Raw genomic sequence first — 22,923 nt, forward strand, 5'->3', positions numbered from 1 at the left:
CCTAAAAGCCAAGGAGTCTTTCCTGCCATGGGGATGGAAGGGAAAAGGGAGAAGGAAGCAGGGATGGTGAAGTATCATCCAGTGGAAGAAGCACAGTGAGCATCTTGAAATGCTGGTTCAGATGAACATCAGCACAGCTACAGCACTCCAGCTCAGAGCAAGCACCTTGGGCCTGGTTATTTAGTCATTCAGACAGACCCCAGAAGATTTTGCAAAGTGTGCATCAGAAGTCTGGCACACAATTAAGGCTACTTCTCCCTAAATCTGAACATGGGGCAGAGTTTGTTGGAAGATTGCCAGTGAGAAGGTCAGAGATGAGTGTGTGCCTGTGGTCTGGAGACAGGGCTGACCTTCCATTCACAGCCCAAATGGTGGCCTAGCAGTGAGGTGCACAGCTATGCTTCCCAGTTTCAGGCTGGGAAGGAAGATGGATCCCCAGTATAACGAAAAACCAACACATCTGGTAACAACACCACAAGACATTAAGTGCACAGCAGCTGCTTTTTGTGAAGTCAACTCTCCCTTCCTGGCTGCAGCCAGGAGAGGGGTTTGCACCAGAGCCTGTGCAGCAGCAAAGGATGCTCCTCCCTCTGGATAGGTGCAATAGCAAAGCAATGGCACAGTATGCAGCCATCTCCCAGAGGCCCCTTTTCCAGCTGGAAGGCAAAACATGGATCAGCCTCTCAGCTTAGTGGGTCTCAGTGGCAGTCATCTTGCCCACTAACAAGAGAATATGACACTTGGAAATGCTGGGATGTTCTCACTTCCCCTTCTTTTGAATTGCTTCTTTCAGTTCCAGCCCTGCTGCCACACCTTTCATGCTTCCAGTAGTCAGATGAGGAGCCATAGCTAGTCTCCTCTGTGCTTTCAGCATTAATTCACATAAGCTGAGCTCTGTCATTTTCATCAAGGTGTAGGCGCCTCAGCAATAAGAGACATTCCCACAATTATCATAATGTTTTCAGGCAGGAAAGGTATATTTTAGTTATAAAAAGAAGCTGTCTCGGTAACTGGCACTACACGTAAGATAGAGATGTCATAACATCCTTTACAGACATAATTACCTAAATACTAGTGTTGGTTGATTATCAAAAATCCTGATCCATGAATCAGCCTTCCGCTCGACTCAGTCTGCGTGATGTTGTATGTCAGTGTCTGGATAACTGCGGAAATACTGCACTGAATGTCTTCTAATTTTAGCAAAGATTTACATTTGTCCAAAAGACTTTAACGATGGTATATTTATTATCATGCTCTTAAAATTAATCTCCTCATCAGAGACCACCAAGAGAGATTGCTGCATAACCAAGGAGGCTAACTACATATACAGCAATGAAGAATATGTTGCAAGACCTGAAACTTACTAGTTAAAATTGTTTATTGATAACTATCAAGAAACTACTGGGAGAAAAACAGGATTGAGACACAATTCATGCACAGAAAAAATAGTGTTATATAAGCACTGCACCATTGAGCCCACTTTACTAGGTAGTAATACCAGAACAACAATCTCTAAGCTGTGTTGTACAGATGTTACAATGCAGGGTGTTAAAGGGTCTGACCTTATTTGATATACTCTGCATTCTTCAAGTGCTAAGACAAAGTCCCAGATTAGATGCTCAGCCATACTTCTGCTCCTTTTTTATCAAAATAAGGAAAAGTATTTGGTAGAAGGTACCCCAATCAAGCCAGGTTGGGCACAGAAAATGATGATTTTTTTCTATACGTGCTGTTCTTGCAAACATCCAAAGCCATGGATTCTCTCTCTGAAATACTCATGATGTATATTGGCCTATACATTATGAATACATATTATTATAAGGGTGTGTACAACCCTTTCCAGTAAATCTCTTGAGCTCAGACATGTCTAGATATACCTGGACTGCAAAATTCAAGCCTGGCTCCAAATCTAAGTCCTTCCCTGCGCCACCACTGATGAAGAGCTCCATGTCTGTCAGGTTTATAATGAAGAGGCACTATATCTCCAGAGACATGGCACACAATTCTCAAGGTCACTGTTTGTCCTTAGGCATACTCCATCTGCATCCACACCCCACAGCTTATTGCACTTTAAGCCTGTCCACATGGTAAGTGGTTTTCTAATACCAGCCATAATTTTGCACCCAGTTGGCATGTGGAAGGCTATATTAAGCCCAGACGATTAATGCTGTCTTTGCTAAGAAGCAAGAAAATAGTCTCTGTGCTATTATACTTTGTCAGCTTTCCCAAACACTTCAGGCAACTAATTCTGAGGACTTTTTGACTGAATTGACATAAAATACATCCTTCCCCTCCAGTTGCTTTTTAGCTGCTTTCGGTTAATTTTATACTGCAATCTCAGAGGTCATTGGCAAGAGCATGTTCTGCTACCCACCAGGCACTTGAGGAAATTTATGAAGACAGTCAGGTACCATTTCTTCTGGTCATCCTTGGTGGGTTTACATGCCAGCATATTGTGTATGAACATCAAATTCCTCTTTGTCATTAGAAGCTCCCTGGATCTGTCCATGGGGAGCTGTTTTGGAGCAGATATAGTGGTCATTGCCTTCAACAGACACAGGAAGAAAATGTGGTCATCAGTACTTATGAAACTGGAGAGAGGCCACCTGCAAAGAAATAAGAAAACTCTAGGAAATCCATCAGAGCAAAGTCAGGAGAAGAAGTCATTTACAAGATAGACAGAGTAGGCAAAAGTTTTCCCTTTTGCAAGGGGGAAGACATTTATATATACATTTATACATTCTTGACTTCTGGGATTGAATGTTTTGTGAAAATACCCTTCAGAAGACATTCCGACTCGAGACTCAGTTTCCAAACACTTTCTACATCCTTATGGTGTGAAATAAGGTGGAAGGACTGGTCTTAAACACTAAACTGATATTATTCCCAGGGAATTGGAGATTATTCTGTGGCAACCACCTTTTCCAGCTGCTTGCTTTTGTTATTGACTGACATGGTGCACACCAAGGTGAGGTTTTTAGCTCAGGAGTGAGAAGAACTGTGCGTACTCACAGATAGTGTGAGATGTGGCTGTCTGGACTGTGGGTACTTGCATGTGACCTTGGGGCCAAATGTCTGCTTTCAGTCAACAGAAAAGGAGTTAATGCAGGCTGCAGACTATGGAGAGCCACTCAACCCATCAGCTGAGTTTACTGTGTCTAACAAGAGCAGCACAACTCTCCAATGCACCCCCTGCATTGACTGGATCTCTGCTGATCTCTGCAGTGTCACAGCTTTCCACATACCCGCACTTTAGCAATGCAGTTGGAGGTAAATCTTGCTGTCTGTAAGAATTTTTGGAAATTCACTCACTGCCAGATTCTAAGTCACTGAATATTCAATTGGCCTTGCCTTAATGTTGTGGTCTGCTTTTCTTGTAGCTTGCTCTAGCCTTAGGTATCTGCCTTCAAAATGTCAATTGCAAACACAACATGCCCTGATATCAAATATGCAGGTTATTCTTTTGCAGACTCAGATTGCCTTATAACGCCATAATCAGTGAGACTTTAATTTCTCTGACTCATATCATCCAGGTAATGGGGATTCAGCAATTTTGAAAACCAGTCTGAGGGCAATCAATCAGATCATTGATTTCTATGCACAAAATGAGATGTTGCTCAACTGCAACATTTTGACTTCCACTAAGTAGGAGATGCAGTGGTACAGAAGTGAGAACTGAATGTTTAAACTCCTCACTGTAGATAAATTGTCTCAGCAGCATTTTTCCTGTCCACAGCGTTGCCATCTCTTAACCAATAAGCACTTTCTGTACGGACACTGCACTTTGCTGGCTGCCTTCCCACAAGATTTTTGAACAGGTAGTTCCAATCGTGCAAGATCCTCACCTGGAACAGAGAGGGTGTTGATGAAAGGTGCTTTCAAATCAGTTCAATCCCTCTGGGATCAAATAACACTTGGAGAGAGAAGACCTCCTGTTACATCAGACAGAATGAAGTTACCTGTTTTACTGTGTAAATGTCAGTGCAGCCATGTGCAGAACACAACCAACAAAACCACTGCTGTTGTGCACCACCATTTCACCAGGAATGCTAGAATCTGTGTTAGTTCCTTGGCACATGACCCTCAAAAAGGCCAGTGAATAGTGGAGGTTTAAATCTCATCTCTCTGCATCTGCTCTGAAGTTGTTGTTTTTTGTTATGGAGAGACCTAGCAGCACACTTTCTACAGCATCCAAATGACTAAATTTTCCAGTACTGGACAATGAAATCTCTGATAAGGCTGAGTTGCCTATGCAGAAAACAAGTAAAGAACAGTAAAGATATCATTCTCTTGCTATCTAAGATATTTTAACATCAGAAGGGATCATGACTTTCTCATTCCTGACACATTTTGAACTGGCAAAGAAGTCCAGGGACCCATCTCTTGTCTTGTTGGATGGATTGCAGGGCCAGCTTCTCAGGTCAAGAGCTTAATGGTGGGAGCTCCTGGGGGCTCAGGTATTTCATGCCTGAAGACTATTGCCTTCAAAAGTCTCATAAATAACACAATAGGAACTCCAGTAAGATAGACTGTATCTTTTTCTTCAGGCACAAAATCACACACAGTTCCATGATTTATACAAATGCAGAGCAGCCATTTGCCTTGTAAGACAAATGAACATTATGGAGATCTTTTCTCACATGTTGTTGGAAAGCTGAAAGGCAATCCACTACACAATCAATAGTAAGGCTTTGCCAAAGAAGGAGGAAATAGTCTCTCCTCTATATCCTGACTGGAGAGGGCAATATACTGACAAGGTGGATTATGACAATGAAACACTGGAATAGTTGCTCAGCTGGGGGGTGTGGAGCCTCTACATCACAGATGATTTGGGAAGTGGTTTTACATCTGTCAGGAAGGACACTAGTGAAGCTGTTGCTGTCTTTTGAAGGAGAATTGATTAGCCTAACTTCCCAAAATCTGTAAAGGCCTACAGTTCAGTAAAAGCTACAGTATCTGGTCAGGAGCAAGGCCCCACAGGCAGGCATCGTTAAGCCAGGCCAGACAAGATGGTTGACACATTAATATGAGGCCCCCAGCTCACACTGCACTGACTTTTGCACTGCAAAACATCTGCTGAAGACAACAAGAATTCAGATATGAAGAAAAGCAGGACTTGTTCTTGGTATTCAAATAGCAAGAAGCTCCTATGGTTCGGGCAGAAAAAAGCACTCTGTCTCATACAAAGGCATTGCAAAATCCTTCACTTGAGTTACTTGATGCAAAATATCTCTGCTCATTCGTGCTGGAGCAGCTAAATTAAGTGTGTTGCTTTCTATAAATCCTTCCTGTCGTCAGTGGGTTGCCTTTTACTTATGGCCATTGTCCCTTTTGTTGCTACCAAGGAAAGAAACATAGCAGAGAGCTTTTGTTTAATGAGCCATCACATTTAAACATCATTTGTCTCAGTTGTTTTCCTTTTCTCATCTACCTTTGCTCATTAAACTCCACCCTGCTTGGCTGCTAACAGCATAATCATGGGGAGCAATAGCATCACGAGATTCCTTGTACCAGCATGATGCTGCTACCCCTGCTGCTTTCCCCCTATTCACCAGCTCTGATGGGGCTGTGCTTGCCTAGCATTACAGCCAGGGTAGCAGCAGCTTCAGAGCCAGCTTACTCCGAAGGCTGAACAGCTGGAACTGTACTTCCCCATATGGAGCAAGGTTTCAGATGGATTTTCTTGGTGCTGCCTGTGACGTTCACCTTGTCCTTCTGCCCATCTGTTGCAGCCAGTTTCCAGCCCCTTGCCTCTGCAGAGGGCAGAGGGCAAGGGAAAGGGCCATCAGTCTGCTCTGTACAGATGGCACGTCAGCTGTGGCAGCATTCACTGGGGACAGGGACAAAAAAAGTGAGGTAGAAGAGTGGCATTTGTGCCCCTCTGCAGAGGTGCTGCAGGAGAGTCCACAGCATAAAGGTTCTCTTGTGCTTCTTTCCCTATCCAGGAACTTCAGCAATCCTAACTCAGGCAACCTAAGCCAAGCAAGCAGGGGATGCAGTAACAGGGCAAGGCTTTGGGATAAGGGAGCTACTTGCTCCAGTCATTCTATGATCATAGAGATCATAGCCAGAGCTAGAGTGAGCAAAGACAAACGTCATTTCCACAGTTCTTCATGTGTGTGCCAAAATATGAGCCAAAAAATTCCCCTTACATCTCTGAACCTCTTGTTTAGTCTGTTTTGGGGAGGAAGGGTACACCAATTGACTCTTACCATGGCTCATTTTGGTATGAAGAACTATAATGAAACTCAGACTCAGAGTCTGTTATTTACCTCTGGTTTACGCTGCCATCTCTTCTCAGCTGCCCAGCACAGGAACATTCGGATCCTGATGGATGCCACTTGGTATCTGCGAGGGTAGTACTAGGACCAGGAAGCTGCAGCAGCGTCCTGCAGTACCTGCTGCTTGTCATGTTACCCGCAGGACGGAACACGGGATGAGTTTAGCCTGCAGCTAACAGCAGCTAAGTCCAAGAACCGATGGTGGGAGATGCCAGCTGTGGAGCTGTCGCTCTTCTGGCTCTTGGGCAAAAAGCTGAGTCTGGAATAGCCATGAGTGTGACAGTGACCCCACAGTGCTAACACAGGGCTTGCTAACCCTGTCAGGAAGGCAGGTCCTCAAAGAAAGTGTCCTTCCATCTGCACCACCATTAGCTGGCTCTATCACGTTTCTTGCCTATACCAGACAGATTGAGGGTTTGCATGGGATCTTATCAAAGGATAAATCAAAGACCTGAAGTTCATTAAAACAGGGAAGAGTGGATACAAGGAAGACATTTCCGAGAGCATATTGTAAGATCAAATTCCTGCAGAGATGGTCAAATTTGAATATTCTTCCCAGACCCTTAGGAATACTCAGTAGACCCTGTAACTTCCCACCAGTGGGAAGGTTAACATCAACCTCAAATAAAGTCCACATGCCAGTCCTCCAGTCACTCAACCTTCCTGTGAGCTGAAGGCAGCCAGGACAGAAAATATTCACCCATTTGGATGTGCAGATTCCCATTCTATACGAAGCCACTGGGTGCAAACAACTCTGCCTTGACCCCTGGGTAACCCTAAGCCCCTTTTCTCGGGCTGAATTGGCCATTAGAACTACCAGGATGACAATAAAAAGTATTCCTATGGCAGAATGAGGAACCAAGGGGCAGAACTTTTCTAATGGGTGGCAATTGTGCTTCTTTGTCAGCAGCAAAATCACACCACATGTACATGCACACACAGCGCTGGGCCCATCTTTCTCAACTAGACAAGTTGTGGCTACTTTCTGTAGATACCTCAGCCTCAGCAGGTCAGAGCTGAACATCTACTTTTCCAAGGCTTAACCCAGTGAGCACTGTGAATGGGGCTCAACCTCCTTCGTAGTGCAAGACCACTCTAGACTTACAGAGAAGAAGAGTTGCAACTCTTCCATACTCACCCAATGTTGCTGATCTTCATCTCTCCTTTATGCACCCACCCAGATTGGAAAAAACTCTACCAGCCTTCTTAATTATTCTGTGTACCTTTCCTTCTCAGGAAAAAATGGCACTTTCATAACATCATGTCCAACTGGCACAGCACAGCTAATTTCTCTTTTATGAAGGGCTTGATCCAGAGCCAGTGCCGTCTCTCTTGCTCCTCTTTGATTCTTGCTGTCCAGACCCAACTCATTCTTGTCAAGCTAAGCTCTTTATTCAGCAATACCCTCTATTTAGTCAGTGCAGGGAAATGTTACCAGTAAAACTAGGTTATGAGATTGGAAACTAAATAGTTTTACTGGTGAATATATGGATAGAAATTCCTTTGCCCCTTTGTTTTAGTGATGTTTTTGAAGAGGCTTAAATTAAACCAAAAAGTCATTTATTCTAAAAGAATGCCTGCAGGGGACATAAACCAATAGTGCCTTAATTATGCCTGTATGCTCATTTTGATTGCTTTAATGTTTCTAATTACAGTGTTAACACTTCTCCCATTTGACAAGCAGGGAAGACAATTTGGCTCAACCAAGGAAGCTGGAGCATGGGTTATGGGAGATGTACATCACCTTCCAGAATGGCTTGGTCCTGCCAGCTTGGAAAGAAAGGATGCTCTCATTGGCATTCTGTTATTTCAGCTTGTTCTTCCGCTGGGGCACTGATGGGGCAGCATTTTCAATGACAATGCGGTGGCAATGAAAATGCTGCTATTGCCACTTTTGGCAAGAAAACTTTGTGGACATTTGCAGAATCATAGAAAACACAGTTGAAAGAAACTGCAAAGAATGATCTCTGCTTTCCTTGTGGGAGAAGACAAGATTCAGTGTGTTCATCCAAACTTCTCTACAGGCAGAAGGCCTTGAGCCATTTATTCCTGTGCTTAATTACTGTACCATTAGTAAAGGCTTCTTAATGTCTAACGAGATCTTCCTTCTGTTTAGGCCAATTACATATTGTCCTATCCCCCTGGAGACACAGCACTGATTATTACTTCAAAGCATGTTAAGGCCAATACAAATTTAACAGCAAAGGCTGGATTGTGAGTGAGGTATCTCAAGACTGATACTTACATACATTTGGATGAAAGCCATTGTCTGGACAATTTTTAAGGGGTCTCCATATATAAGTGCTAAAAGACTTCACTACAGAAAATTTTAATTCAATTTGTTTAGATGGAAGAAAAGGATGGGAGCTTTTAACTATTGCCTGCAAAAACATGCTCCTCTTACGTCCAGAAGAATGCTAATTCAGATCCCTTAATAAAATAATCTGAACTATAATGTAATTGGTAAGCAATAGATGATATTTATATCTTAGTAAACTTAATCAATGTATTGAATGCAAGAAGAGCTTCTAGTCTCTCAGCTCTAAGATTGCAGTGCTTAAGATTTAGACACAGCCCCATGATCAGACAAGGTTTTTGTCACCGTGCTATTTACTGCTGAGCCAAGACAGCCCATCTAAAACAGCAAGGGCAAGAGAAAGAAAAAAACCCACAGAATTCAATAAAGTAATGCTTCAGATAACCGTGTCACTCTCTTTGTAATCAGTTCCACCCCATTTTTGGTCTCAGATTTAGAGGTCAAGTCCTCTGAATTCAACATTTCTTTCCTGGTTCATTATCGAATGCCCTCTTTGACCACATCCCAAGAAAGTTGCCAGTATCGATCCTGCCCCTTCCACCCATCATCCTAGAAGATCACCTGTCTGCAGCATCTGGCTCCCCTTGCTCCCAGGAGAGCACATCTGGTCTGATTTCTGTAGGCACCAAGACTGCTCCAGGTTTTCCAGGAACAGTAGGTATTCAGAGCCACGTGGAGCATGCACTTCTCCAATGCCTGCAGATTAAAACATCCATGAAAGTTAAAATAAATTACCAAAGATGTGAAATGAGTGCACAGGAAAGCATGTTAAGGCCTGCATAGATATATGGAGAGAAAGTGATCTTTGCTTTGCTTTTGTTCAATTGTCACCATAGTGAACTGTGGCCATTTTCCTTCTGTATCAGAGCCCCACACAGAAGTTAAATGCACTTCAACTTCTGCACATTATCTCACACCTCACACTAATTTTTTTAACTCCCCATGTAAACAAGCCCTCAGAGGATTGTTTTTTTCCTCATGTGATGGTTCACTTTGTCACAAAGTGAAATGCATTGGAGAATACCATTTGCAGTGAATTTTCCCTCAGTTGTGCCTGGAGTGACATCTTTGTTGTGAATTGTTGCAAAACTTCTCCCTCTGCCTAACTTATCTGTTTTTTTTTCTTTTCCACACATCTATATTATAACAGCTTATAACTAGTAAAGAACCATCCCTCTACCAGGCAGAGAGGCAACTGCTGGCCTGGTCTACAGGTGAGGTACAGAGATGATCTAGGGAGATTAACTGCTGGGCTAAGGATCACACAGGCTGTCTACATCTGAGCATAGAAAATATCTAAACCCAGACCTCTTCTGCCCCTGGAAACATATTTTCTTCTCCTCTAAGTGATTTTTTCCTTATTAGAAACAGTCAATGAGCTTCTTCAAACCTCAGGATCATGCCAGTTTTGTGGGAAAGAAAAAAAACAAAAATTACTGCCATCTGCATGACTCCCATCAGGGGACAAATCTTTCCCTCTCCCTCTCCCCCTTGTATTCCATCCTCCCTTTTTACTTAAGAGCAGTAGGAGACCTTCACATTAAGATACTGAACCCATCACAGTCGGAATAGACAAAGTGAAAAGGGAGGTGATGGAGGCTGAGACAATGTATTTTTAGTCATTTCGATGAATTATGGAGATGTGAAGCTGATAATTTATTGAAGAAGGGAAACGGGGGACTCTATGTAAATGTTTTCAGATGAATAATTAATGTGCCTTTCTAGCATCAGGGGGTCTTTAATTAAAGCCTCTGTTAAACAAGGGAAGGCAGACAGGCCTGGCTCCTTGCAGCAGCTAATTGCACCTTTCCCATGTACAGCTACAATTCAAAGACAAAGTATCATTTGCACAAATAAAGAAGGACAGATCCTACCTGGGGTGAGTGGTGGGAGGCTGCGTGGGCCAGCTGAGTGACCTCAGGGCTGAGGTGGTCTGCATCACATTTTAAATTAGCTTGGCATACAAGCCTAGTAAGGGGGTGTGCAGAAGGGAGGGTGAAGAGGGTACTGTGGCCACAAGGCTTTGAGGAATGCAGAAAGCCCCTCACAACCATCTGTGGAATACAGCCTCTTCAAGAGGAACCTACTGACAGGATTATCCAGGGCCTTGCTGTCACTGCGTGATACATTTCCCTTCCAAAATCCTGTTCTGTATCATGCCTGCCTCCCTGTTCCAATGCCAGGAATGGGTTCACAGCAGAGAGGAGCACAGTGATGAGGCAGTGTTTGCAGGATGGAGCAAAAAGGCAAACTGGAGTCTTCCCAGTACCCAGCTGCTGTCCTTCTGGCCAATATCCTCCACAGGCACCACTCCCTCCGCTGAACTTCACGTCTGGACCCCTCATTCCTTCCGGAGTTTCACAGCTGATGAAGATGGGATTGGATGAAGCTTTCTTGTGGACTTCAGCCAGAACACAGCATCATCCCCTCTCTCATGCCATGTGATAGTGAGACCAAACTTCAGCCCTCTGCCTTACAAGGACTGGGCCTCCCAGAAGGTCTGTGATTATTTTCCAAGAGAATGTATAAAACCATAATAGTTTTAGGAACTAGAATGAGACAATTAAGGAATGACAAAACCAGTCCCAGTTAATATTTTTGAGGACCTTCTAATACAATTCCAAATTTTACTTATTTAACTGCCATAGGAAAAGCAGGGAAACTTCCAAACAGGGAAATAAGTCTTGTTTTCCTTGAGAATGTTATCTAAACTAGACACAGATTAATTCGTTTTGACACCTTGGCAAAGAAATTATCCCACATTTTCATTCATCTTTATCTCCAGTAACATTCCTGGTAACGTTTCAAATGAGGGGAAAATAGTCAGCTGAAACTTTATTTTTAACAGAAAGGGTTAAATCTAAGGTTGGCTAAACAGGTTCCCAAAGCAAATATTTCCAAATACAGAAGCTAATAACACATCTCTTTCCTGCACTGCTGAAGGCTGGCCTGAAGGAGACCTTGAGGGGTTACCTAGTCTGTGCTGGTCATCTATGAAGGAGGTTTGCTTATCCTGTTGCCCCCACTTTCTGAAGCCATACTTGAGGCACTCCCTTTCAGGAAACTTCGAGCAGAAAGAAAATTCGGAAAACACCCTTTCAAGAAAGGTCTCACTGATTTCTGCAAACATCTTGGTCTTCAGGAAAGCCCCAAATCTTCGCTATTGAGAGGATGTGTCTTCTGTTTGCCCACACCAATGCTCTTGGTGTAGGCAAACCAATGCCTGACACGCCTGCGAGCCCAGCGAAGGTTTACTGCTGTGCCTTGCGGAGGCCAGTGCTGCCAGAAGGTCCCGGAGACTGCCGCACTCCGAGGCCCTGCGAGCAGCTACGAGGCTCTGCTGCTCTCTGCTGGGAAATGCGGGCAGAGCCCGAACTGCACAAGTGCTGGGGGAAGAGATAGATGCATTTGCCGGCACATAAACACTCAGAGCCACCTGAACAAGCACAGACACCTGGGTACAGGTGTCTCTTCTTCAACATCGCTGCCAGAAGTACACCCACACCAAAGTTTGCTGGTACAGGAGCAGTCTGGATGCAAACCCGCAGCCCCAGACACCTCTCTTCCCCTTGCAGCCCAGCCCTCTACCTCGTGCACAAGCTGGCTTTCTCCACTCTCTTGCACTAACACCTGTTTTTTTTTCTCAAAATGCTCTGGATCGAGAGCAGAACAATTAACCTACCACTGAGGTAAGGAACCAACGTGCAGGGCAACCTTATGACCCCCAGAGAGTGCGATCAGGACACAGACGAGCAGAGATGTCTCTCCAAGGACCCCAAGCCTCTGCCTCACAGCCTGGGGGGTGTTTTTGATCATTGTTCCGTGACCTGAAGCTACTCTTTGTTCACCAGAGGTCAGGAAGGCTTTAACTATGTCTGGCCACACCTGTGCAGAAGCACAGGTCAGAGAGTTTTGGGGCTGCAGTGTGCAGAGAAGAACGAGGCCCTGGCTGTGGGTATCGACTGGGCTGCCACAGCTCACGGATCATGTGGCAGGTGAGCTCCCTGCTTTGGCCACCAACCTCAGCCAGGGGAAAACCCCAGCTTTGGACAGCAAATCCCACACAAAGGAGAGGAACAAATCTCCCAGCATGGTGCTGACCAAAGCCCTCTGCCCCTTTAAGCAATGACATTTAAATTTGCTGATATGTTTCATCCCATGCATCTCATTACGATTTTCAAGTAGCAGATGAGACGACCGGAATTTGAGATAGGCACTTTCAGGGTTTGGCTATTATATACATATATTTACGGCTCAATAAAATAAGAAGAAATATTCAAAGTAAACAGACTGTGGAAAGTGATTTCTTCCAACTCTCCACTGCAGACTTGCAAGAAACCAATCAAAGAGGCTCAAGAGTGGTTTGAGCGTAATTTATTAACCCAAAAGGGGCCGCATTGTTAACCAACATTATTTATAGTGAGCAGCTCAACCATCTCTGCTGAACAACTGTGCGATACTGCAGGGACAAATGCAGTGAGTTACTACAGAGATAGGACAAAACCAGCAGCATGTCTTTGTTACAGCTGTTAGAAAAAGCGCCCCCAGGAGACAGACACTGAATCTCTAATGGCTATCTTATTTCTCTGACAATTTATTTAAGTTTTAACTTAACAGCAGGAATGATAGCCACAGTTACACAGTGACTCCCAATAAAGGAGTGTATTGCTAATCTGCAGCTGGTGTTTTCTTATTTATTTCAAAGTCTTTAAGTTCCAGACTTAGCATATGGTGCCATATAAATAATGATATAATAATATGCTTTTGCTTTCCATGTGCCTGTGTAGAAAAAAGCCATGTGATTTATCTTACATGAGCATTGTATTTAAGGCATTATTTTGCTCAGAATTTTTAATGCATTTAAAATGCATCTTCTGTTTTTTTTAATTTGTTCTTTTGAAAGAATAAACAGAGCAGTGATGTTTATTTAATAGAGTCATTCATCTTACTTCCCTGTGCAAAATCCTAGCTTTCCAGACCCAGCAGCCAGATCCCTGCAGTAGGCAGTGGGGCTGGAAATGGAGAGATCTGCTGCTTACCAATGAGGCACAGATGAAAGGAACACATGGGGCTCGAGATTTACCCACAGCATGACACTATTTGAAGCCAGCAGGCAGCTGAGAACTGCTTAGTTCCGTCCAGTAGAAGATAGAGAGGAGAAACCCATGGGAGAACTCCTGCAGAGAGTCATGCTGTGGAGAACACAGCTCGGGGATGGCTCAGCACACAACCACCCCAACACACAACTGATATCAAGATGCCTCCTTCTGATAAAACTGCATCAGCACTTACAAAAAGCCGGCAGTCCCATGCTGTCTGGAACCATCACTGTCACACGGAGAAATGGGAAATGCAAGAAGGGATCAGAGAGGGAATGACCTGGCATCCCATGAGTGCAAACAGCAGTGCTCCAGTGCAAGAGGATCTGAGTGGCCAGTGTGGCTGAGGATATGGACAGCACTGTCATGAACCTGGCACTGGAGCAGTTAGACAGACATTCTCTCAAAAGGCCAATGGCATAACCTGAAAAACACACACAAAGTGAACTGCTCTGAATGGAAGTGACATCTGTAAGTTTAGAACAGCTTTTGAAGTCCTGTATCTCCCCTCCTCTCATCCCCATAAGCCCCCATGGCATTTTCAGCCAGTTGTTTCAAAGCCAGCTCTTGTCAGACTGGAGCATGAACCAGAATATGTCAGAAGCTGGTTACTGTGGTAACCCAGCAGAGCTTTTATCTTTCTCCTTTCATCTCCTCTTTGGGGAAAACTGGCAGTCTGTTTATTTGCTTTTTCTGACGAAGTTCATCACGCAGAACACAAACTGTCTGGATCTGTGTAAAACTGAGGACAGGACAAAGTACCTCTCACATCAATGTACATGGAAATATTTCTCTCGGCACTCTACTACCCTACCTCTTACTTCCCTGCCTTCCTGCACAAGCTATTTGACATGTCCTTTTCCAGGACTGAGACCAGAACTAGAACCAGAACCAGAGCCAGAGCCAGGATGAGGGCCAGGACCAGGCATCAGCACCAGTGACATCCTGGCCTGTATGAGGAATTGTGTGAGCAGCAGGACCAGGGCAGTGATTGTCCCCCTGTACTTAGCCCTGGGCAGGCCACTCCTCAAATCCTGTCTCTTCTGAATCGAGCCCACTTCTGGAGTCCTTAACGACAAGACACTGAGGTGCTGGACAGAGTCCAGAGAAGGCAATGGAGCTGGTGAAGGGTTTGGAGACAAGTCCTACAAGGAGCAGCTCAGGGAGCTGGGGGATGCTCAGCCTGGAGGAAAGGAAGCTCAGGGGGCCTTATCCCTCTCTCCAACCACTTGTAAACAGATTGTAGCCAGGTGGGGGCTGGTCTCTTCTGCCAGGCAACCAGCGATAGGACAAGAGGACAGAGTCAAGCTGTGCCAGGAGAGGCTCAGATTGGACAAATATCTTCACAGAAAACATGATTAGACATCGGAATGGGCTGTCCAGGGAGGTGGTGGAGCCACCGTCCCTGGAAATGATTAAGCAAAGACTGGACAAGCCACTTACTGCCATGGTCCAGCAGGCATTGTGGCGCTCGGTCACCGGCTGGACTCGCGGATCTTTTCCCACCGATGAACTCCGGGATTCCCGCCCCCCGGCCCTGGAGCTCCGCCCTGGAACCCCGCCCTGGAACTCCGCCCTGGAGCCCTGCCCTGGAACTCCGCCCTGGAGCCCTGCACTGGAGCCCCGCCCTGGAACCCCGCCCTGGAACTCCGCCCTGGAGCCCTGCACTGGAGCTCCGCCCTGGAGCCCTGCCCTGGAGCCCCGCCCTGGAGCCCCGCCCTGGAGCTTCGCCCTCACCCAAGATGGCCGCGCTGCCCTCAGCCGCCCGCGTGACGCCAGCCGCGCCGCGCGCCGAGGCACGTGACGGCGGTTACCCCGGCAACCGCCGCGGCTTCCCGCGCCCACCCACTCACCTACCTCTCCCCTGGCTACGGCGAGCGGCGAGCGGCAGAAAGAGCCGGCGCAGGCGGGGGGCGAAGCGCCCCCTGCCCTTCCCTGCAGAGCCGGGGGCAGGTGAGGGAGAGCCCCGGCCGGGAACCGCTCCCCCCGCTTCCCGGGCTGCACCGCCCGGCCCGGCCCGGCCTCACACGGCCTCCCTTCTGCTCGGAGCGAACCCCGTTGTCAGCAGGAACAGCACCCTCCCTCCCGGTTCCAGGAGGGTGAGCGCAGCTCCTGATCCCCCTCGGTCCTCCCCCAGCACCCCGCCTCAGGCTACATTGCAGCAGCCGGGACTCGGGATGGGAGAAAGAAACAGGGCCAGACTGCCCGCACTCAGTCACAGGTCTAGGGATGGGAGTGAGGGGCATGGACACAGCGCAGTCCAGCTGCTCAAGGGGTACATGGGCAAAGCCTGCCCAAATTTCGGCTTCTGCTGTCAGGGAGCAAACCTGGAGGTGTTTCATTCTAAGCAGGGAATGAGGCAGGAGCTGAGGGCAGCCACAGCGCAGACATCAGAGGGGTCACCAACAGGCACAGGCGAGGAAAGGTCATGGGATCCATGGGTCGGTCTGGGATCCATCCAAGGGACTTCCATAGACACAAAGATACCTAGAATATACACTCAGAGTCACCCTAGGAAAACTAGTCAGCGAGGATCAGGCACTGATACAACTGCTGCACAGTTCAGCTCTGAAGGCTGCAGCCAGAGCTTAAGTAAAGTTCCGGTGATCATGCAGAAGGTGCAGGTGGAGCCAGTCACAGAAAAAAACCCTGTTAGTGCATGCTTTAAGTGTGCATATTACTCCATCCTCTGCAGCATATTTGCAGAGGATGGAGTAATATGCTAAGTCTAGTCTGTGGAGGTAGATGTTTTAAAAACTCTTGTTCTTTATCTGCTAAATGTTGTAGCAAGGGTTCGATCATCACTCAGAATCTGAAGTGGAGGAATCTGAGGACCACACACCCATAGCTGAATCCCCAACATCACTGGATGACTCACGTGGTGTGGAAACACCAGCATCTGCAGCCCAGCCGTCTGTAGTGGAATTGCCACTATCTGCAGACCAGCTGGCTATCAAGAAGCCACCCCATTCCGAGCACCACTTCCAGCTCATTGTATAGTCTGCATCCAGGGAAAGCTCACCTGAGATCAGATCACCTGTGGGTGAACTTCCAGGTTTCAAAGTCAAGATGCACACCTCTGAATCCACACAGGATGGCAGTAACACCGTTGAGGCTGTGTTGTCAGCAGCAGAGATTGCATTTGAATCATTGGAGAATCCAGAGGATTTTGGAGACCCCTATCAAGTTGCCATGAATTATGTGGAGGAACATAAAATTCTACAGCTATTTCAGGTGAAATACATATTTCTTATCTTCTTCCAGAGCCTTACATGAGGAATTTCTTCTTCCAGAGCCTTACATGAGGAGCTTGGCCTAAAGTTAGCTTGAATCAAATTATCCCTTCCCCAGATCCCTCCTTGTCCTGTCTTAGGTATTACTTAAGGAAAAAGCAGTAGAAAAGGACCCTAGATCATCTTTGGTGTCTGAAGAGATTCTTGCCTTTTAAAATGCAGATGGCATTGGAACAGGAAGTGCAGGCACCCATCTATCCAAAGATCAATAATTCTTTCCTCCTGTTTGTCTCTGTCTCAGGATATCACAGAAAAACTGCTGATCCATAAGCCTGATGACCCCTTGCAGTTCATATTGCTGGAGGTAGGGTGCCTTGCTGGGGCTCTGTGGGAACAGGGTCAGCTTTGCAGAGCACACCAGAGTCATGGTCAGCCCAGGACTGTTTCCCTGACTGTGTGTCTGCTGTCTTGGGAGGGAGAAAAGCACAGGCAGCAGCAGAGGGCCTGGGGTGCAAGGGACCATGTGTGCTCTGAGAGGAAGGAAAGGTATGGGAGGGTGGGGGAAGAATGGGGTGAGTGTGCCCTGAATTACCTGAGAGGTGAGGGAAGCTTAATGACAGAGGTCTCTGTGACCCTTTTCTAGCTGCCTCTATCCCAATCTGGGAGGGAGCACTTTTTCTGCCCACACCCCCCTATTCAAGAGAGCTGTCTCTGCTGATCCTGAAGTGTATTAAAACACAGGTAATTCAAAGTCAGTGAAGTGAGACAATAGTTTGGGAGTGAGTTAGAAGTGTGGATTGCTTCTTGGGAGGAGGAGGAGGAGGAGGTTAGAAGAAAGAAAGCAGACAGAGGAAAAGAGTGGGTGTCTTCCTTCATTGCCCTCCAGTCAGTCAGGAGAGGCACCATCTTGGAGGTTTGCTGCTGGGTTCATGGTGCACTAAGCACAAAACCTCCAGAGGAATGGCAGGGTCAGTTCTGGGCATCAGTGTGAAAGCAAATAAGCTCCCAAATGACTCTTTCCATTTTCCTTTTGCCCAGGTGCAGTCTATGATAAATGCCAGGCAAGCAGAACCGGAGAAACTATCGGAATAGAACGGAGATGTGTAGGTGTTTCTAGAAGAAGGCTTGTGCACTCCTTTTGGTCCCCATTTACCCTGCTGTTGTGGTATTGCCACACCATGCCTTCCCAGCACCGTGTAGTCATTAGCAATAACTTGGAAAAGATCTGCTTGTCTGTCTCTTGCCTGGTTTATCTGTTTTGTATGCTTGTGCTTCCCCTTGGGTCTAAATCCTGCAACCAAGTTTTGGTTTGGAATCACAGACTGAGATCTAAGTGTGCATGGATCTGCATGCGCATATGGCACATCTTGAAGAGGCAGGTCTGCTGAACTTCTAGGCATATAAATGCATAAATCTCACATTTAGGCCAATCCACACTCTGCCTCTCTGTGCAGAGAAACCTCACAGCTCAGACAATGCAAGGACAAATGCAAGTGGAGTTAAAAAGCAGCCCTGGACAACCCACAGCCTTCTTTTCTCATGCTGCATTGGTGGCTTACTGTGTCCAGTTATGCAGCAGCACCAATGCCTATCTCATACTTTGATAGTTTGTGTCTGGGCTTTCCCACTGCCCCCAGAGCTCCTCTTATGCAAGAAGTTGTCTCTCTGCCTCTTCCACACACTGGGTACAGCTGTCTCACCCTTAATCACCCCTGCTGGACAATGATCACTCTGCTTTTTGGGGTGGCCCTGCCTGTATCATTGTAAGTAGGGTGTTTAACCAGAACAGTAAAGCAACAGTTGCACACACCCTTTATGCTTTCAGGAGACATTGTCACTCAGGAATGTGGGAGGTGAATAAAAGCAAACAATCCAAAACCAAGCACTGGTAGCCCAGAGAATTAAGAGTCAAGATACATTTCGCAAGCACATCATTTGAACTGTGTTTGGTTTTTGAAACAATTACAATTCTAATTTTCATACTATCCAAGTGTTTGCTTCTACCCTGTAAAAAAAACCTTTTTTTTTCTTTTTCTTGTCTCTTGCCTGACAATTATTGAAAATGTGCAACAGAGCATACTGTTATTTTGGCTTAATATATTGTCTTATATGCAATAGATCCCAGAAAGGGTTTTTATGTCACTACAGGCTTTTCTGTTGTTTAGCCAAGTGCTCTAATTTCCTGATGAATGGTGGTGTCTTCCCAAATGACTGTTTCTATGGCTATGTAGAGGGCACCATAAAAACTTCCATCTATTTTTAAAAAAATAATGTATGATGATTGGAATGTGTGATTCTACCCGACACAGCTTAGGCGCCAAAAGTCTGGGAATAACAGAGGGCAAGTATTTGGCATACAAATTCCATGTGTGAGATGAGTTTCCTTTCTAGCTGAGTTTCTCAAAAAGGATCAGTTAACTCGTGTTTCAAGATTGAAAACAGGTAAGCACCCCTGTCATTCATAGGCAAGGGAGTTTTTCAAGGTTATTGTGAGCCTGAAGATGGCTCACAATTCAGATTAAATTTTCATTGGTTTTATAAGAATTTTAATGTATACTTAAGCATCTAGATGCCACTGCAGCAGTGAGATGCTTTTGAAATCCCTACTTATCTCCAGCAACTGGAAAAATCTGACACTGAGAATCTGAGATTGATCTGCTTACAAATTCTTGACCAAAAATGTATCAGGCTGAAAAACAATGCATACATGCCCTGTCCTAATGTATCTCTGTGGAACAGGAAATGTATGGAAGATGAAGATAGTGTTTGAAGCTTTCTTGTCTCTATGGTCATTTGTCAGCACATTGTCACAGGAGATGGAGAAGCTGACATGTCTTTGAATTTTGTTGTAGAGCAGGATTAGGATGCCTTGGGGTACAGCCTTCACTGTGTATTTCCTGCCTCTGTCATTTGGGTATTGTAGTTTGTTGTTGTCTTTTGCTTACAAAAAGCTTTTGACCTGTAATACATTCTCAGACTATAAGTATATGCCTTCAACTTCATGTCAGCATTAAGGGAGTTATGCAAGGGAAGATCCTTAATTCCTCTCCCAGGTAGGTTGAAATGAACTGGAAAGCAGTCTTCTTACAGGTGACAGAAGTTTTGCAAGAGAGGCCCTACCCAGTGTTCCTCAGTAATCTCAGGGCCACAATTTTCCTTTGATGGCCTGGCCACCTCATCTCATGCTAACAAAGTTGCTGTGTGGCAGCAAGAATTCCTCCCCAATACACATAAGAGAGAGCATCTGTCTTGTCTATTTCTCAGAAAAGAGAAACAGTGTTTTCTGTTCTTTTCTTTCTATTAAGGAGAGGTCCTTCTCCATTGAGGAGCAGTTTTCTAGAGATGAATGAGGCTGTACCCAGGATAAGGTCTGTGGGCCTGGAGATGGCATGTGTAGGGACTGGGGAAGGCAGTGGGCCAAGGAAAATCCTTCAGCATTCAGAGTTGGGGGTGGGGGGGGATATAATCTCTGAGCAAGGACTTAGATCAGAAATGTCACTTCCTTTACCTCAAACCTCTCAGATGATCAAACTTAATTTTATAAAAACAAAAAAGCATCCTCCAGAATGTTTGCAAATTACAACCTTAAACACTACGTGTTTAAGGTAGTGTCACACAGCTGTATTTTTTCATCTACTTCAGAATTATTCTGAGAAATACACTCTAGCTCTAGAAAAAAACAACTTCACATTAAGGCACTGCAGTTTGTGTACAAGAAGGCTTTTCTGTGCTGAAGAAAAGAAGAAAAGTTGTATTTTAAATGGAAACTTTTACTGTAGCCTTAATTCCAGAGTGACTGTCCCTTTTCCACAATTTCTTTCCAAAACCATTGGATCCTTATTTCATCTTTGTAAGTGGACATTTATCATCATGACATTAAACTGTCATTAAATTTCTTGCCTTGAATGCTTAGAAGGAATTAGCAGTTCCTCGTGTGTAACCGAAACTCTTCCATATAAGTCCTTAAAGCACACTAGTCACAGCACATTTGAATGCCCTCCAGAGTGCTAAGCAACGTGACTAACATCTGCTGTTTGCTCTTTCTCCTCTCCACAAGGGAAATGGCTGTGCACTGAAGTGCATTCTTCTAGAAAGGGTGGTTTGGGCTGTTTACCACACCTGTGTATCTCTGTGTACGTCCAATGGATAAGTCATGAAGTGGAAGGTGTGGAAGTTGGAGGTAGTTTGTAGTTCCCATGGATGATTCCTCTGCAGTATGAGCTGGGTACTGAGAAAACACATTCTTTTCAAGGGAGAGATTTTTTTGTTCATCCATGGACAGACACAGAGGTGCAACACCCATCTAATCTGCCAAATGGCATAGTCTTATGGTGCCCAGACTGTTTCTGTTGTGAACCTTGTGCTCCTCCAGAGGCAGGACACAGAGGAGCCAATCAGGAGGAAAAGTGCAGTCCCTATAAAATAGGTCTCTTGGACCAAAACATCAGTTTCTTTTTTCTGCCATCTCTGTATGGAACTTGAAAGCACTCAGGTGCCTCCAGTATACTCCAGTATTGCTCCAGCAATACTGGAGGTGCCTGTGTACTGCTTCTAACCAATGGGGGGAAAAAAGTTGTAACAACTGATTAAAAATCCTCTGAAAAGTTCACACAGCCTCTGCTCTGGTTCTTAGGTGGAGGGCACAGGCAAGATCTCCCTTCAATGGGCAGCTGCTTACAGCATGAGACATTTCATTGTGACTCACTGGATATGAATCACTGCTATATAACACCAACTTTAAGCTAGTTGAATGCCATTGATTTCAAAGTTTCACAATCGTGTGGAACTCATAGTAGGCAGTAGCAACTGCTTTCATGTCTGAAATGGAAGAAAATAACCTCTGGGTAAAGTCCAACAAAGAGCTTAGCTAAAGAGAGCTCCTCCAGGCTGAACACTGGAGAATGTGCTTGGAAAGAGAATATACTGAGGCAAATTGATCAAACCCTGTCTGACATGCCTCCAGGTTGTATTCCAGAGAAAGCTTCTCTTGACCATTCTTTCATCCAGATAAATGCAGGAAAAAATGAATAAACATTTCCTTAAGGTCAGGAATTATCCATGGCTGCATTCCTTTTTTGGGGACTGTTATGGACAACACTGATGTAGCAGCATCACCAAAAGCTCACAGCCACGGTTTGACATACAATAATTAAAAGAAGAACTTTGAGTTATTGAAGAGATGTGGATTGGATGAATATTCATCCATCATCTCCTGGAGAAAGGCAGTAGGCTGGAATGTCACTGCAGAACAGATGAATTTAGGCAAAGCAGATGCGAGAGATTTCTGTATATATAATTCAACACTGGAAACTGACTGTGGACACCCCAGTAGTTGGTCTGTTTTAGAAATTCCTGGTATGAATGAATGGTGTGGCTCTTCTCCCTCAAGGATATCATCTCAATTCCCCATGAAACTCCTCTCACAGATGGGGGTAGCTCACCCTCCTTTGTCACAGACCCTATTGTTTCAAGCACTAGGAAGGAAATCTCCATGGTTTATTCATCCAGGAGTCTGGGGAAAACTATCTTCCAGGGCAGAAGAGAGGAGAAACTGCTGGTGTCCTATCATAAACTGCACTGGAATAATACCAGGAAAGAAACAAACAATGAGATGGACTCATTTTCTTTTTGACATTGTTACTTTGAGACCAAAATGAGCATCTTTTTCATTGTCATTAAAGAGACAAGAAGTGGAGGAACATATAGCTGCACAGAGCCAGAGTTATGAAGGTGCACAGCTATCTAGTGCAGTTCTCAAAATTAAAAGGGAAGCATTGTAGCAAAGGGAGTGCATCTCTCAGTTTACACTTGCCATGAGAACTTCACTATAAACTTGAAAGTCTTTAAGGCAAATACCTTATTTAGAATCATGTGGTCCAACCTTAAAAATTATTATTAACTGGGAGGCAGGATCCATGTTAGGGTTAGGGAGTTGGTAAGGAAAAGCGATGACCTCTGTCCTTCCTCCTTCCTGTTCCTCAGCTTAGCTTCCA

General features: G+C 45.2%; 1 protein-coding gene across 2 annotated transcripts; it reads left to right on the forward strand.

The window, feature by feature from the left end:
- The first annotated feature begins 15,512 nt into the window (after positions 1–15,512).
- On the forward strand, positions 15,513–18,170 carry TEX55 (testis expressed 55). Of its 2 annotated transcripts, none has more exons than XM_059466254.1 (4): positions 15,513–15,650; positions 16,485–16,931; positions 17,232–17,294; positions 17,969–18,170. In XM_059466254.1, exons 2-4 carry the CDS (start codon positions 16,767–16,769, stop codon positions 18,020–18,022), a joined length of 282 nt encoding a protein of 93 aa, XP_059322237.1. In that variant the 5' UTR covers positions 15,513–15,650; positions 16,485–16,766; the 3' UTR covers positions 18,023–18,170. The 2 variants fall into 2 exon arrangements, with proteins under 2 accessions (XP_059322237.1, XP_059322236.1); XM_059466253.1 differs by having other exon boundaries at positions 15,565–15,796.
- Positions 18,171–22,923: the final 4,753 nt, after the last annotated feature.

The sequence above is a fragment of the Ammospiza nelsoni genome, chromosome 2 (assembly GCF_027579445.1).
Source record: "Ammospiza nelsoni isolate bAmmNel1 chromosome 2, bAmmNel1.pri, whole genome shotgun sequence".
In the NCBI taxonomy this organism is placed as follows: domain Eukaryota; kingdom Metazoa; phylum Chordata; class Aves; order Passeriformes; family Passerellidae; genus Ammospiza; species Ammospiza nelsoni.

Bases quoted from the DNA above. Each gene is read 5' to 3' on its own strand.
- TEX55 (XM_059466254.1), top strand. From the start codon at position 16,767: ATGCACACCTCTGAATCCACACAGGATGGCAGTAACACCGTTGAGGCT. The intron at 16,932-17,231 runs GTGAAATACATA...TCTCTGTCTCAG, and splicing joins AAATTCTACAGCTATTTCAG to GATATCACAGAAAAACTGCT. The intron at 17,295-17,968 runs GTAGGGTGCCTT...CCTTTTGCCCAG, and splicing joins TGCAGTTCATATTGCTGGAG to GTGCAGTCTATGATAAATGC.